General features: G+C 36.6%; 1 protein-coding gene across 1 annotated transcript; it reads right to left on the bottom strand.

Moving 5' to 3' along the window:
• Positions 1 to 450: 450 nt before the first annotated feature.
• On the bottom strand, positions 451 to 18,034 carry LOC137809234 (uncharacterized). Its single transcript, XM_068610368.1, has 19 exons — positions 17,745 to 18,034; positions 16,176 to 16,562; positions 15,262 to 16,075; positions 14,545 to 15,111; positions 12,552 to 12,888; positions 12,325 to 12,397; positions 11,814 to 12,169; positions 10,352 to 10,436; positions 9,225 to 9,965; positions 7,927 to 9,156; positions 7,243 to 7,772; positions 7,193 to 7,196; positions 5,910 to 7,139; positions 5,561 to 5,826; positions 5,475 to 5,502; positions 4,953 to 5,217; positions 4,448 to 4,893; positions 1,350 to 3,213; positions 451 to 543 (listed from the first exon to the last, which is right to left on the bottom strand). The coding sequence occupies exons 1-19, from the start codon at positions 18,032 to 18,034 to the stop codon at positions 451 to 453; spliced, it is 9,606 nt and encodes a 3,201-aa protein (XP_068466469.1).
• Positions 18,035 to 19,344: the final 1,310 nt, after the last annotated feature.

Genomic DNA, 19,344 nt, shown 5'->3' with positions numbered 1-19,344 from the left:
TATCAACAGAATTTGGGACGAAACATGTCAAATTTAAGCTGAAACGGAAGAGTATTTAGTTAGAAAATGATCAAACAGTTTCACACAGAAAGAAACCTTCCTTTCAGTTATGACAATAATGAATAAAAAATTCATTGCAAATCTTGTGGAAAAAGTTTGAGGATCAAATCTTAGCCACAAATGAATACACACAATAAGGAATGTTTGGTAAAAATTTCAAATCAAAACACCCAAGGCATAAGGTGTAATAAGTCCCAGACCGAGAGCAAACAAAACTGAAAAACTTTTTTTCTGAAAACAGAACGTCCTGCCTTTTCTTCCTTATATCTTTTTATGTGTGTTCTCTTTGACGTGCCTCCTTGAATCGATACAAAAGACATATGAAAGTAGTTGTTTAAGTGTTTTCAGAACTTTTCAGCGCAATATGAACTCAGAATAAAATTGCAAAAACTAGGGCAAAATTTCGGAAATCTGGAAAGAGGAGCACCTTTGATTGCAAGAAGTTTCTGGAACATTTTCCCCAAAGAATTTCTTGTTGAAATCCTAAGGAAGAATATCAACAGAATATGGGACGAAATGTGACAAATTTAAGCTCAAATGCACGAGTATTCAGTTAGAAAATGATCAAACAGTTTCACACAAAAACGAACCTTCCTTTCAGTCATGCGAATGATGAATAAAAAATTCATTGTAAATCTTGTGGAACGATTTTGAAGCTCAAATATCAGCCACAACTCAATACAAACAATAAAGAATGTTTGGTAAAAATTTCAAATAAAAAAACCAGAGGAATAAGGCATAATAAGTCCTAGACCGAGAGCAACCAAAACTGGGAAAAATATTTTTTCGAAAAGAGAACGTACTGATTTTTATTCCTTTTATCTTTTTCTATGTTTTTTTTGGACATGCTTCCATGACTGGATACAAACGACATATGAAAGTACTTTTCTAATAGTTTTTGGCCCTCCATTAGTATTATTACTATCATCGAAACTGATGGTACCATCAATATTATTATAACCATCAACATTGATGGTACCATCGGTAATATTACCGCCATCAACACTGATGCTACCATCAGTATTATTACTACCAACAACACTGATGGTACAATCAAAATTATTACTACCAACAACACTGATGGTACAATCAAAATTATTACTACCAACAACACTGATGGTACCATCAGTATTATTACTGCCAACAACACTGATGGTACCATCAATATTATTACTACCATCAACACTGATGGTACAATCAGTATTATTACTACCAACAACACTAATGGTAACATCAGTATTATTACTACCAACAACACTGATGGTACCATCAATATTATTACTACCAACAGCACTGATGGTACCATCAGTATTATTACTACCATCAATATTAATGGTACCATCAGTAGTATTACCACCATCAACACTAATAGTACCATCAGTAGTATTACTACAATCAACACTGATGGTACCGTCAGTACTATTACTACCATCAATAGTGTTGGTACCATTAGTACTATTACTACCATCAACATTGATGGTACCATCAGAATTATAACTACCAGCAACACTGATGGTACCATCAATATTATTACTAGCATCGAAACTGATGGTACCATCAGTATTATTAATACCATCCACACTGATGGTACCATCAGTATTATTACTTCCAAAAACACTGATGGTACAATCAGTATTATTACTACCAACAACACTGATGGTCCCACCTGTATTATTACTACCAAAACTACTGATGGTAGCATCAGTATTATTACTACCATCAACACTGATGCTACCATCAGTATTATTACTACCATCAATATTAATGGTACCATCAGTAGTATTACCACCATCAACACTGATAGTACCATCAGTAGTATTATTCCAATCAACACTGATGGTACCATTAGTACTATTACTACCATCAATAGTGCTGGTACCATTACTACTATTACTACCATCAACACTGATGGTACCATCAAAATTATAACTACCAGCAACACTGATGATACCATCAGTATTATTACTAGCATCGAAACTGATGGTACCATCAGTGTTATTACTACTATTCACACTGATGGTACCATCAGTATAATTACTTCCAAACACACTGATGGTACGATCAGTATTATTACTCCCAACAACACAGATGGTACCATCAATATTACTACTACCATCAACACTGATAGTACAATCAATATTATTACTACCAACAACACTGATGGTCTCACTTGTATTATTACTACCAAAACTACTGATGGTAGCATCAATATTATTACTACCATCAACACTTATGGTACCATCTGTATTATTACTACCATCAACACTGATCGTACAATCAAAATTATTACTACCAACAACACTGAAGGTACCATCAATATTATTACTAAATACAACATTGATGGTGCCATCAGCATTATTACAACCAACAACACTGATGGTACCATCAGTATTATTACTACCATCAATACTGATGGTATAATCAGTATTATTATTACCATCAACACTGATGGTACCATCAGTATTATTATTACCAACAACACTGATGGTACCATCAGTATTATTACTCCCAACAATACTGAAGGTACCATCAATATTACTACTACCATCAACATTGATGGTACCGTCAATATTATTACTACCATCAACACTGATGGTACCATCAGTATTATTACTACCAACAACACTAATGGTACCATCAATATTATTACTCCCAACAATACAGAAGGTACCATCAATATTACTACTACCATCAGCATTGATGGTACCGTTAGTATCATTACTACCATCAACACTGATGGTACCATCAATATTATTACTACCAACAACACTGTTGGTACCATCATTATTATTACTGCCAAGAACACTGATGGGACCATCAGTATTATTACTGCCAAGAACACTGATGGGACCATCAGTATTATTACTCCCATCAACACTGATGGTACCATCAATATGATTACTACCATCAACACTTATGGTACCATCAGTAGTATTGCTACTATCAACACTTATGGTACCATCAGTATTATTACTAGCAACAACATTGTTGGTACTATCAGTATTATTACTACCATCAACACTGATATTACCTTTAGTAATATTACTACCATCAACACTGATGGTACCATTAGTATTATTACTACAAACAACACTGATGCTACCATCAGTATTATTACTACCATCAACACTGATGGTACCATCAAAATTATTACTACCAACAACATTGATGGTACCATCAGTATTATTACTACCAACAAAACTGATGGTACCATCAGTATTATTACTACCAACAACATTGATGGTACCATCAGTATTATTACTACCAACAACATGTTGAACCATGTGGTGTTTAAGCTTTGAAGAATCCAAATCCTTTGAAGGATGTTGAAGCCTCTGTTGTGCTTGATGTTGCTGTGCTGGTTTAAGCTTTGTTCTGGGGTAGTTTATATGTTGTAATCCACCCTATGATTAAATCTAAAGCATAAGCATTCTCAATCTTTGTGAAAACAAAATGATTTCAAACTAAGTAAAAACAACCGATTGTTTGTACTTAGGTGTTTTGAGAAAAAGTTTGAAAATTGTTTTGAATGGTTAAACTGTTAAGTACCAAAACAAACGATTTATTCGAGGAAACAACCGATTGTTTGTTTTGGGACCATAACAGAAAAACTGTTTTCTTTGACTGAGCTTTAAATGATTTAACTGCTTACGCTCCAGTCATTAAATGCTTTGACCAATCTTTTAATGCAATTTAAGAGTTTGTTAAGATTTGATAACAAACTACATCTTTGAATATATTCAGAAAAACAAATTTAAGAATTAAGAATCTTTGACAAAGTTTTTCTAAGAGAGTTTTTCAAAGTGTTGAGATCGCTAAGTTGTTTGTGATTGATCAAAGTGATGGAATATGATTCTGCTTGTATTGATTTCAGATTATCTTCTGTAACAAGTGTAATCCTTGTACTCTGTTGAACAATTTCGTTTCTGTGTTTTACTGAGATTGGTTGTGTGTTCTTGAGGTGTTCAAGATCAGCAATCTTAGTGTTGGCCAAGGAGAGTGTGTTTCTTGAGGTGTTCAAGGTCATTCTCTTGGTTGTTGTGTAAGCTGTCAAGTGGTGATTGCTTAGTGGATATCCTCAGGGTTTCTGAGAAGACTGGATGTAGCTCCTGATTTGGAGTGAACCAGTATAAACAACTGTGTACAATTTCTCTATCCCTATCTCTTTCAATTCAGTTTTGTCAATTAAAAACAGGTATAAACAACCGATTGTTATGGTAAAACAACCGATTTTTTTTTCCAATATTGTGCTTTCGCTTTATGTTTTGAAAAACTGAATTCTTAGTCAAGGTTTTCTTCAAGTATTTTTCATTCTAGGCTTAAAAGTTTACGAAAATCCATCTTAAACAATTCACCCCCCCTCTCGTTTAAGGCCATATATTCTAACACAACACTTATGGTACCATCAGTATTATTACTACCATCGAAACTGATGGTTCCATCAGTATTTTTACTACCATCAACACTAATGGTACCATCAGTATTATTGTTACCAACAACACTATTAGTACAATCACTATTATTACTAACAACAATAGTGATGGTCCCATTAGTATTATTACTACCAACAACACAGTTGGTACCATCAGTATTATTACTACCAACAACACGTATGGTACCGTCGGTATTACTACTACCATCAACACTAATGGTCCCATCAGTATTATTACTTCCAAAAACACTGATGGTAGCATCAATATTATTACTAGAAACAACACTGATAGTGCCATCAGTATTATTACTACCAACCACACTGATGGTACCATCAATATTATTACTCCCATGAACACCGATGGTACCATCAGTATAATTACTACCACAACATTGTTGGTACTATCAGTAATATTACTACGCACAACACAGTTGGTACCATTGGTATTATTACTACCAACAACACTGATGGTACCATCAATATAATTACTACCAACAACACTGATGGTACCATCAGTATTATTACTCCCAACAATACTGATAGTACCATCAGTATTACGACTACCATCAACACTAATGGTACCATCAACACTGATGGTACCATCAGTATTATTACTACCATCAACACTAATGGTACCATCAGTATTATTACTACCAATAACACTGTTGGTACCACCAATATTATTACTACCAACAACACTGATGCTACCATCAGTATTATTACTTCTAACAACATTGATGGTACCATCAATATTATTACTCCCATCAACACTGATGGTACCATTAGTATTATTACTACCAACAACACAGATGACACCATCAGTATTATTACTACCATCAATACTGATGGTACCATGAGTATTATTACTACCAACAACACTGATGGTACCAACAGTATTATTACTACCAACAACATTGATGGTACCATGAGTATTATTACTACCAACAACATTGATGGTACCATCAATATTAATACTACCAACAACAATGATGGTACCATTAGTATTATTGCTACCAACAACATTGATGGTACAATCAGTATTATTACTCCCAACAACACAAATGGAACCATCAGTATTACTACTACCATCAACATTGATGGTACCATCAGTATTATTACTCCCAACAACACAGATGGAACCATCACTATAACTACTACCATCAACACTGATGCTACCATCAGTGTTATTACTCCCAACAACATAGATGGTACCATCAGTATTACTACTACCATCAATACGGATGGTACCATCAGTATTATTACTACCATTAACACTGATGGTACCATCAGTATTATTACTACCAACAACACTGATGGTACCATCAGTATTATTTCTACCATCAACACAGATATTACGATCAGTCTTATTACTAACAACAACATTGTTGCTACCATCAATATTATTAGTCCCAAAAACACGACAACACTAATGGTACCATCAGTATTATTACTACCACCCACACTGATGGTACCATCAACTTTATTATTTCCAACAAGACTAATGGTACCAAAAGTATTATTAATCCCATCAAACCTGATGCTACCATCATCACTATTACTACCATCAACACTGATGGTACCATCAGTCCTATTACTACCATCAATACTAAAGGTACCATTAGTAGTATTACTACAATCAACACTGATGGTACCATCAAAATTATTACTACAAACAACACTGATGGTACCATCAGTATTATTATTACAATCGAAATTGATGGTACCATAAGTAATATTATTACCATCAAGACTGATGGTACCATTAGTATTATTACTACCAACAACACTGATGGTACCATCAGTATTATTACTCCCAACAACATAGATGGAACCATCAGTATTACTACTATCATCAACATTGATGGTACAATTAGTATTATTACAACCAACAACACTGAAGGTACCATCAGTATTACTACTACCAAAAACATTGCTGGTACCATCAGTATTATTACTACAATCGACACTGATGGTACCATCAATATTATTAGTACCATCAACACTGATTGTAGCATCAGTATTATTACTATCAAGAACACTAATGGTACTATCAGTATTATTACTAGCAACAACACTGATGGTGCCATCAATATTATTACTACCAACAACATTGATGGTACCATCAAGATTGTTTATACCATCAGCACTAATGGTAACATAAGTATTATTACTACCATCAACACTGATGGTACCATTAGTATTATTACTACCAACAACACTGATGGTACCATCAGTATTACTACTATCATCAACACTGATGGTCCCATCAGTATTATTACTACCAACACTGATGGGACCATTAGTATTACTACTACCAAAAACACTAATGGTACCATCAACACTGATGGTACCATCAATATTATTACTACCATCAGTATTATTACTACCAACAACACTAATGGTACTATCAGTATCATTACTACCAACAAAATAGATGGTACAATCAGTATTATTACTCCAAACAATACTGATGGTACCATCTGTATTACTACTTCCATAAACATTTATGGTACCATTAGTATTATTACTACCATCAACACTGATGGTACCATCAGTATTATTACTCCCAACAATACTGATGGTACCATATGTATTACTACTACCATAAACATTGATGGTACCATTAGTATTATTACTACCATCAACACTGATGGTACAACCAACAACACTGATGGTACCATAAGTATTATTACTACCAACAACACTAATGGTACCATCAGTATTATTACTACCATCAACAATGATTGTACCATCAGTATTTTTACTACCAACAAAATTGTTGGTAGCATTAGCATTATTATTACCATCAACACTGATGGTACCATAAGTGATATTATTACCATCAACACCGATGGTACCATTAATATTATTTCTATTAACAACACTGATGCTACTATCAGTATTATTACTATCATCAACAGTGATGGTACCATCAGTAGTCTTATTACCATCAACACTGATGGTACCATCAGAATTATTACTACCAAACACACTGATCGTACCATCAGTATTATTATTAGCAACAACACTGATAGTACCATCAGTATTATTAATACCTTCGAAACTTATGGTACCACTAGTATTATTATTACCAACAACACTGGTAGTACCTTCAATATTATTACTCCCAACAACAGAGATGGTAACATCGGTATTTGTACTCCTAACAACACTGATGGTACCATCAGTATTATTCCTACCATTCACACTGATTGTACCATCAGTATTATTACTACCAACAACATTGACGGTACCATCAGTATTATTACTTCCAACAACACTGATGGTACCATTAGTATATTACTACCAATAACACTGATGCTACCATCAGTATTATTACTACCATCAACACTGATGGTACCATGAGTAGTATTACTACCCTCCACACCGTTGGTACCATCAGTATTATTACTACCAACAACACTGATAGTAACATCAGTATTATTACTGCCAACAATACTGATGGTACCGTTACTATTATTAGTCCCTTCAACACTGATGGTACCATCAGTATTATTACTTCCAACAACACTGATGGTACCATTAGTATATTACTACCAATAACACTGATGCTACCATCAGTATTATTACTACCATCAACACTGATGGTACCATGAGTATTATTACTACCCTCCACACAGTTGGTACCATCAGTATTATTACTACCAACAACACTAATGGTAATATCAGTATTATTACTACCAACAACACTGACGGTACCGTTACTATTGTTAGTCCCTTCAACACTGATGTTAGTATCAGTATTATTACTACCATCAACATTATTGGTACCATTAGTATTTTTACTACCAACAACACAGTTGGTACCATCAGTATTATTACTGCCAACAACATTGATTGTACCTTTAGTATTATTATTCCCATCAACACTGATGGTAGCATCAGTATTATTACTACCATCAGCACTGTTGGTACTATAAGTATTATTACTACCATCAACACTGATGGTACCATCAATACTTCGACTACCATTAACACTGATGGGACCATCACTACTATTACTACCATCAATACTAATGGTACCATTAGTAGTATTTCTACCATCAACACTGATAGTACCATCAGTAGTATTACTACCATCAACAGTGATTGTACCATCAGTACTATTACTACCATCAACAGTACTGGTACCATCAGTACTATTACTACCATCAATACTGATTGTACCATCAGTACTATAACAACCATCAATACTAATGTTACCATCAGTAGTATTACTACCATCAATCCTGATGGTACCATGAGAATTATTACTACCAAGAACACTGATGGTACCATAACTTTTATTACTCGCATTGAAAGTGATGGTACCATCAGTATTATTACTACCATTCTCACTGATGGTTCCATCAATATTATTTCTTCCAAAAACACTGATGGTACGATAACTATTATTATTCCCAACAACACAGATGGTACCATCAGTATTCCTACTACCATCAACACTGATGGTACCATCAGTATTATTACTACCAACAACACTGATGGTCCCATTAGTATTATTACTACCAAAAACACTGATGGTAGCATCAATATTATTACTACCATTAACACTGATAGTACCATGAACACTGATGGTACCATCAGTATTATTACTACCATCAACACTGATGGTACCATCAGTATTATTACTACCAAAAACACTGATGGTACCATCAGTATTATTACTAGCAACAACATTGATTGTGCCATCAGTATTATTACTACAAACAACACTGATGGTACATCAGTATTTTTACTACCAACAACACAGTTGGTACCATCAATATTATTACTACCAACAACACTGATGGTACCATCTGTATTATTACTGCCAACAACAGTGATGGTACCATCAGTATTATTACTCCCATCATCACTGATGGTAGCATCAGTATTATTATCATCATCAGTACTTCTACTACCATCAACACTGATGGTACCATCACTACTTTTACTACTATCAATACTAATGGTACCATCAGTAGTATTACTACCATCAACACTGATAGTACCATCAGTAGTATTACTACCATTAACAGTGATGGTACCATAAGTACTGTTACTACCATCAACCGTGTTGGTACCATCAGTACTATTACTACCATCAACACTGATGGTACAATCAGTACTATTACAACCATCAATACTAACGGTACCATCAGTAGTATTACTACCATCAACACTGATGGTACCATCAGAAATATTACTACCAACAACACTGATGGTATCATCACTTTTATTACTAGCATTGAAAGTGATGGTAGCATCAGTATTATTACTACCATCCACACTGATGGTACCATCAATATTATGACTTCCAAAAACAGTGATGGTACGATAAGTATTATTACTCCCAACAACACAGATGGTACCACCGGTATTCCTACTACCATCAACACTGATGGCACCATCAGTATTATTACTACCAACAACATTGATGGTCCCATCAGTATTATTACTACCAAAAACACTGATGGTAGCATCAGTATTATTACTACCATCAATACTGATGGTACTATCAGTATTATTACTATCAATAACACTGATGGTACCATCAGTATTATTACTACCAACAACACTGATGGTACCATCAGTATTATTACTAGCAACAACACTGATGGTTCCATCAGTATTATTACAACCAACAACATTGATGGTAGCATCAATATTATTACTAGCAACAACTTTGATGGTGTTGTTCCCGCCGATTGACAAGGGACGTCTTTCCGCGTGGCTTATCCATGCGAGCTAGGGCACCTTCGTTCTGCACCGTTAGTGTGTACCTGAAAAGAAGTGATCAAAGGGGCGCCCTCGCGGCCGTTTGCACTCCGACGATCAAGTCAGCTGGCGAGAAACATCAAATGCGATACACCTCTGTTCGGAGTATCGTGCCTAGATGCTCGAAGGTGGTCAAATAACTGGATAACTAGTGCTTTCTTCCCTAATTGCATGTGCATACAGTGGTTGTGCGAGCAAAACAACTGGGGTTTGTGTGTGTAAAACTGAGAACTCAAAAGCCCCCCTTGTCCCAAACGTCTAAAGCCCCTTTTAATGTCTAAAGCATTTAAGGCGTCTTAAAGCGCATTTAAAGCGTATAAACACGTTCAACGCGTTTAAAACGTTTAAAGAATTTAAAGCATTGAAAGTGCTTTAAAGCGTTCGAAACGTAAACTAAATCAATGCGTACCTTAGCGAAATTTCAGGAAAACATTGATGATCTAGTGATTACTGTCACGTGTTCTTCTGACTTGATCGTTATTCTGTGTGGAGACCCTTACAGCTTCGTAACCCAGCTTAGGGATAATCCATCGTGTAAGTCCTCCTTTCTCGAAGTGCATCTGGTGCAAGGGGGTGACTTTTTGGGTGCCAACTCATGCACCCCAACCTCTAGTCACTTACCCTAGGAGTGTGTCTACCTTTCTCTCGTACCATGCACATGGCTCGCCCCTGGGCGTGGCCCTATCATGGGTCGTATCTGTTCCAGGGTTCTCCCAGAGGTGGCGTGGGTACTTCACAAGTCAGGTTACTCCTCACTAGTACTAGAACTATGGCCTTGAACCCACCTGTCTCTTTTCTTTATTATTGTTCTAAGGTACTGGGGCCTCTCGTGGTGTCGCCCCCTCCACGATCTTTCCTACCCGTGGGTGACACCGTTGAGGCCTTATCCTGGCGAAGCCTTAACCCGACGACGCCTAAACTTGGCGACGCCACTCCTTGGCGATGCCTCACCCTGGCGACGCCTACTCCTGGCGACACCCATGCCTGGCGACGCCTCAAGCGGTCAACCTGTTGACTTTCTACCCTAGGGACCCTTTAGGGGTCCCACCATATGCTGACTTTTGAATTAGTGTTGACTTTGACTTTGACTTTGGTCAACGCCCGGGAACGGGACGGTACAGGTGCCTTCAAATATTATTACTACCAACAACACTGATGGTACCATCAATATTATTACTCCCATCAACACCGATGGTACCATCAGTATAATTACTACCAATAACACTATTGGTACCATCAGTATTATTACTACCAACAACACTGATGTTACCATCATTATTATTACTACCAACAACACAGTTGCTACCATCAATATTATTAGTACCAACAACACTGATGGTACCATCAGTATTATTAATACCAACAACATTGATGGTACCATCAGTATTATTACTGCCAACAACACTGTTGGTACCATCAATATTATTACTACCATCAACATTGATATTACAATCAGTATTATTACTACCATCAACACTCATGGTACCATCAATAGTATTACTACCATCAACACTAATGGTACCATCAGTATTATTACTACCATCAACACTAATGGTACCATTAGTATTATAAATACCATCAACACTAATGGTACCATTAGTATTATTACCACCAACAACATTGTTGATACCATCAGTATTATTACTGCCAACAACACTGATGGTACCATCAGTATTATTACTACCAACAACACAATTGGTATCATTAGTATTATTACTACCAACAACACTGATGGTACCATCAGTATTATTACTACCAACAACACAGTTGGTACTATCATTATTATTACTCCCAACAACACTGATGGTACCATCAGTATTACTACTACCATCAACACTGATGGTACAATCAGTATTATTACTACCAACAACAGTGTTGGTACCATCAGTATTATTACTACCAACAACACTGATGGTACCATCAGTATTATTACTACCAACAACACCTATGGTACCATCAGTATTATTACTCCCAATAACACTCATGGTACCATCAGTATTATTACTCCCATCAACACTGATGGTACCAATAGTATTATTACTATCAACAACACTGATACTACCATCAGTATTATTACTACCATCAACACTGATGGTACCATCAGTATTATTACTCCCAACAATACTGATGGTAACATGAGTATTATTACTACCAACAACACTATTGGTACCATCAGTATTATTACTACCATCAACATTGATGGTACAATCAGTATTATTACTACCAACAACACTGATGGTAACATGAGTATTATTACTACCAACAACACTATTGGTACCATCAGTATTATTACTACCAACAACACAGATGGTACAATCAGTATTTTTACTACCAACAACACAGTTGGTAGCATCAGTATTATTACTACCAACAACACTGATGGTACCATCAATATTATTACTACCAACAACACTGATGGTACCATCACTATTATTACTACCATCGAAACTGATGGTACCATAGGTATTATTACTACCATCAACACTGATGGTCCCATCAGTATTATTACTACCAGAAGCACTGATGGTAGCATCAGTATTATTACTAGCAACAACACTGAGTGATGGCAAATTCATGGTGCTCTTCTCGGAATCATGTGAAAAATGGTGCGAAAGCTATGGATGTAAATGTGCAAGATCCTCCTAAGAGCTATGGTGATCTTGAAGGTGCATGATGTGTGTGGAGAGAGGGAGGTTCGGCCAGCCCTATGGTAGGTGATGAAGGTGAAGATTAGATCCTAGAAACTAAGGAAAAGCAAAGTATGGCACAATGTTGGCAGCATAACTTTACTCTCATTAATCTTGGAAAATACAAGAGATTGCTTCTCCTTTTATAAGCCAAGGAGGCCGTAAATCCTAAGCTAAGAGAAGATGAAATGCTTCTCTAATGAAATGGAAATGACTCCACATGGAGCACATGGGCACATGACCGGCCAAATAAGCAAGTTTCTAGAATGTGCACAAAATCTAGGGTTAATCATGTGTAAGACAAGTTTATGCTTTCTAACACTACACTAATTACTAAGCCACCCCTAATGGGCCTCCATGTAACATGTATAAGGCCTTCTCTCTTCCATCCGTGGCTTCATCCATTTGGGCGTGAATGCGCTTAGCCATTGACCTAGTAATAGGTCCTAGACGGTCTAGGCTTCCTCCTAGACGCTCCATGTGTAGCCTCCCCTCATCATGTCCTAGACTTGTTGACTTTTTACGGCAAGTGCACCGCGTTTGTCAAAAGTAATAATTGTCCCTAAGGACGGATATCGATCCCACAAGGAACAATGAATTATCAAGTACAATAATCGCTAAATATAGAACAAAACAATTAAAAGTGTATTGAAAGTGGTTGTGTTGGCGATGATCAATAAGAAAACAGACAAAGAATTAATTGTTTCAATTGGAAAAATAGGGATTAGGTTTCATCTCTCTCACTCTCATGTATTTTGATTAGCATGTCAATATTAAGTTCTTTAATTGAAATTGATGCCCGTATAAAAATCATTTATATCGATTCCTCGCATATAAAATCCTTAAGAATGTTCCCTAACTATCGATCTCTCGCATACTTATAAGAACAACTTAGAACGAAGCTCAGACGTTTAATAGCAATTAACATTTCAAGTCTATTCCTAGCACTCAAATATGTTAAGTATTGTTGTTTAGGTCCGAACCCTAAAAATACCTCCCGGTCAGATTTAAGATTCTCAATTTGTCACGGAAAATTAAAAGTAAAACAACAATACAGATAATCAATCAAGAACTGAATATTAATATATAAAATATCACCTCAATACATAAGAGTTTGAGCAGATTACTCCCAATCCCAAAGGGTAGAATTAGCCACGCATACTTCTATCACCTTCCATTCTCCCAATTAGGTTACAATTCACTCTATGATGTTTTCCTCTCAATCTGGTACACTAAGGTTGGGCCTCTAGCCCTCTATTTATCCTAGTTTTCTAGGTTTAGGTTGTTTATTGTGTCGCGCTAATGGGCTAAATGATAAAACATAAAAAAGGCCCAATCTTTCTTTGCATCTTTTTCCATTCTGGGACCTTCTATCTTTATCTTTTTAGCACAAATCATTCATCTTTAATCCAAATCTCCAATCTTCCTTAGAAATCTGCAATTAACACCAAATTTAGGAATAAAATACTCTTATTCAAATAAAATACCAGCAGTATTATTACTACCAACAACACAGTTGGTACCATCAGTATTATTACTACCAACAACAATGATGGTACCATCAGTATTATAACTACCATTAACACTGATGGTAACATCAGTATTATTACTCCCAACAATACTGATGGTACCATCACTACTACTACTACCATCAACATTGATGGTACCATCAGTCTTATTACTGCCATAACCACTGATGGTACCATCAGTATTATTACAACCAACAACACTGTTGGTACAATCAGTATTATTACTACCAACAACACTGATGGTACCATCAGTATTATTACTCTCAACATCACTGATGGTACCATCTGTATTATTACTCCCATCAACATTGATGGTACCATTAGCATTATTATTACCAACAACACTGATGCTATCATCACTATTATTACTACCATCAACATTGATGGTACCATGAGTATTATTACTACCATACACACTGTTGTTACGATCAGTATTATTACTACCAACAACATTGATGGTACCATCAGTATTATTACTATCAACAACACTGATGGTACTATCAGTATTACTACTACGATCAACACTGATGGTACAATCAGTATTGTTACTACCAACAACAGTGTTGGTACCATCAGTATTATTACAACCAAAAACACTGATGGTACCATCAGTAATATTACTCTCAACAACACAGATGGTACCATCAGTATAATTACTACCAACAACATTATTGGTACCATTAGTATTATTACTACCAACAACACTGATGGTACCATCAGTATTTTTACTACCAACAACACAGTTAGTACCATCAGTATTATTACTACCAACAACACAGATGGTACCATCAGTATTATTACTACCAACAACACTATTGGTTTCATCAGTATTATTACTACCAATAACACTGATGGTACCATCAGTATTTTTACTACCAACAACACAGTTGGTTCCATCAGTATTATTACTACCAAAAACATTGATGGTACCATCAGTATTATTACTACCAACAACACTAATGGAACCACTAGTATTATTACTACCATCGAAAATGATGGTACCAACAACACTAATGGTATCATCAATATTATTACTAAAAACAACACAGTTGATACCATCAGTATTATTACTATGAACAACACTATTAGTACCATCAGTATTATTACTACCAACAACACAATTGGTACCATAAGTATTATTACTCCCAACAACACAGATGGTACCATCTGTATTATTATTCGCATCAACATTGATGGTACCATCAATATTATTACTCCCAACAACACTGATGGTACCATCAGTATTATTACTACCAACAACACTGTTTGTACCATCAGTATTATTACTACCAACAACATTGATGGTACCGTGAGTATTTTTACTACCAACAACATAGTTGGTACCATCAGTATTATTACTACCAACAACACTCATGGTACCATCAGTATTATTACTCCCAACAACACTCATGGTACCATCAGTGTTATTACTCCCATCAACACTGATGGTACCAATAGTATTATAACTATCAACAACACTGATACTACCATCAGTATTATTACTACCATCAACACTAATGGTACCATCAGTATTATTACTTCCATCAACACTGATGGTACCATCACTATTATTACTACCAACAACACTGATGGTACCATCAATATTATTACTAGCAACAACACTAATGGTGTCATCACTATTTTTACTACCAACAACACAAATGGTGTCATCACTATTATTACTACCAACAACACAGATGGTCAGTATTATTATTCCCATCAAAACTTATGGTACCATCATTATTATTACTACCATCAACACTGATCGTACCATGAGTATTATTACTACCAACAACATTGTTGGTACCATCAGTATTATTACTACCAACAACACTGATGGTACCATCAGTATTATTACTACCAACAACACAGTTGGTACCATCGGTATTATTACTACCAACAACACTGATGGTACAATCAATATTATTACTACCAACATCACAGTTGGTACCATCGGTATTATTACTACCAACAACATAGATGATACCATCAGTATTATTACTACCCTCAATAGTGATGGTACCATGAGTATTATTACTACCAACAACACTGATGGTACCATCAGTATTATTACTGCCAACAACATTGTTGGTACCATCAGTATTATTATTACCATCAACAGATATTACAATCAGTATTGTTCCTGCCGGTTGACCGAGATCTTCTTTTCGCGTGACTTGTCCTCGCAAGTTAGGGCACCTTCGTTTTGCTCCGTCTATGAGTACCTGAAATGAAGTGAACAATGGGACGCACTCGCGGTCGTTTTCACTCCGGCGATCAAGTCAGCTAGCAAGAAACATCAAAAGGTGACGCACCCCCGTATCAGAACACTTGAACGAATGCTCTGAGGTGGGTCGAAAACTGTACTTAAGGGCTAAAACTGTGTTGCCCTAATTTCCTTGTGCTCACAACTTGGTGCGCCGTCAAGAACAATTAGGGTTTGTGCTCTGTGTGACTATGAGAATTAGGTTAAAACTCTCGTCCCCTTCAAATGCTCCCAAGGTCCCTTTTTATACACCTCTCATCATTAAAGCGCATGAAAGCGCATTGAAAGCGTATAAAAAACATTCCTTGGAATATTCGAATCTTAACTGAATTAATGCGTACCTTGGCAAACTTTCACTGAAACCTTTAATGAGCACGTGGGCATTGCCACGTGCCCCTCTGACTTGATCGTTATTCTGTGCAGAGGGTCCCACAGCGCCGCCACCCAACTTAGGGTTATTCCATCGTGTGAGCCCTCTTTTCTGCGAAGTGCTTCTGTCACGTGGGTTGACTTTTTGGGTGCCAACTCATGCGCCCCAATGACAGATCACTTGCCCTAGGGGTGTATCTTCCTTTCTCTCGTAGCATGCACGTGGTTCTCCCCTGGTTATGGCCCTTTCATGGGTTGTATCTGTTCCAGGGTCTCCCAGCGGTGGCGTGGATACTTCACGAGTCAGGATATCCCCTACTGGTCCTAGAACTTGTGGCCTTGAAGCCACTTTTCTCTTCTCTTTGCTACTGTTCTGGACTGTCGAGGCCCGACATCTCTCTTGGGCGATGTCTTTGCTTGGGCGATGTCTTACATGGGCGATGTCTTTCCATAGGCGATGTCTTACTTGGCGACGTCTCACTTTAGGGCGACGTCTTACTTTAGGGCGACGTCTTACTTTGGCGACGTCACGAGCGGTCGACCTGTTGACTTTTCTTCCTTGGGTCCCTTGAGGGGTCCAACCATGTGTTAACTTTGACTTCTGGTCAACGCCCGGGTACGAGACGGTACAAGTATTATTACTACCATCAACACTGATGGTACCATCAGTAGTATTACTACCATCAACACAGATGGTACCATCAGTATTATTACTACCATCAACATTGATGGTACAATCAGTATTATTACTGCTAACAACAATGATGGTACCATCAGTATTATTACTGCCAACAACACTGTTGGTACCATCAGTATTATTACTACCATCAACACTGATATTACAATCAGTATTATTACTACCATCAACACTGATGGTACCATCAGTATTATTACTACCATCAACACTCATATTACAATTAGTATTATTACTACCATCAACACTGATGGTACCATCAGTAGTATTACTACCATCAACACTGATGGTACCATTAGTATTATTACTACCATCAACACTGATGGTACCATCAGTATTATTACTACCAACAACATTGATGGTACCATCAGTATTATTACTACCAACAACACAGTTGGTACCATCAGTATTATTAATACCAACAACACTGATGGTACCATCTGTATTATTACTACCAACAACAAAGTTGGTACCATCAGTATTATTACTCCCAACAACACTGATGGTACCTTCAGTATTACTACTACCATCAACATTGATGGTACAATCATTATTATTACTACCAACGACAGTGTTTGATGGAGATCAAGCTCAAGAGGAAATAGAAGCCGAAGATCAAGGACAAAAGGAGGTAGAGGCCGAAGTTGAAGAAGCTCAAGGAGACACTACCTTACCTCAAAGGCTTACAAGGAGCAAGTTTAAGGAATTAGGAAGTAGTGGTAGATTGTTTTCTCTTTTTATATTGTCTCTTGTATGAAGAGTAGAATGTTTAAATACATAGTCTTTAGGAAGGTGCTTAGAGGAAAACATTAGACACCTCTTTTGTAAAAGCATCTTTAGGCTTTAGCTTAGAAAATTCTAGAAGCTTAGGCGTTAGCTTAGGAGGGGCGGTAGCTTAGGAGACTTTTAGGTAGCTTAGGATGCAAGCTTTGTAAAGCTAATGACCGGCCCTTGCTTCTATAAAAGGAGGGCTTTGGTCCTTCATAATTCAGAATTGATATTTGAAGTAACAAAACTCTCCCAAATTGGTGATAGAGTGTAGTGAGAACTTGCCTTCTCCTCTTCCTAGTCTCATCTTGAGAGCCTTGGTTCCCTCAAGTGGCGGCAATTCACAATTATCTTGGAGCATTCACACTTCAAGTGGCGTGTTCATCAACCAAGAACTACAACCACATAAGTCATCTTTCTTCTTCATCTTCTCATTCCATTTCCGTGTCTAATTGAATTCCAAAACATGTTTTAGGTTCCTTTCTTGCTTTCTATTTGGTGTTCTTGTTTAGTTTCATGATACAATCGGTTCATCTTCTTCCTTTCAAGCTTTTGTTCGGTGCATTTCATTTCTGAAGCTTTCCAATCGGTTCCTTTCTTTTCTTTAGCAATTTAATCGGTTCATTTGCTTTCCTTCATCTTTTAATCGATTCAATTGACAAGAAATAGAACTTCCATGTGAGTTTGGTGTTTAGTTCAAGTTTTTGGTGAGTTCTTGAAACATAGAACATTGATCCATTTCTATAAAAGTGCCTCTT

The sequence above is a fragment of the Phaseolus vulgaris genome, chromosome 2 (genome assembly GCF_000499845.2).
Source record: "Phaseolus vulgaris cultivar G19833 chromosome 2, P. vulgaris v2.0, whole genome shotgun sequence".
NCBI classification, from domain to species: domain Eukaryota; kingdom Viridiplantae; phylum Streptophyta; class Magnoliopsida; order Fabales; family Fabaceae; genus Phaseolus; species Phaseolus vulgaris.
This window is presented reverse-complemented; position numbering and strand designations above follow the sequence as displayed.

Coding starts and splice junctions, on each gene's coding strand:
- LOC137809234 (XM_068610368.1), bottom strand. CDS start 18,034: ATGAGTGTTGATGGTAGTAATAATACTGATGGTACCATCAGTGTTGAT. Junction 15,112..15,261: donor CTGATGGTACCATCTGTGTT/GTTGGTAGTAAT, acceptor TGTGTTGTTGAG/AGTAATATTACTGATGGTAC. Junction 10,437..11,813: donor TGGTACCATTAGTGTTGATG/GTAGTAATAATA, acceptor ACATGCAATTAG/GGAAGAAAGCACTAGTTATC.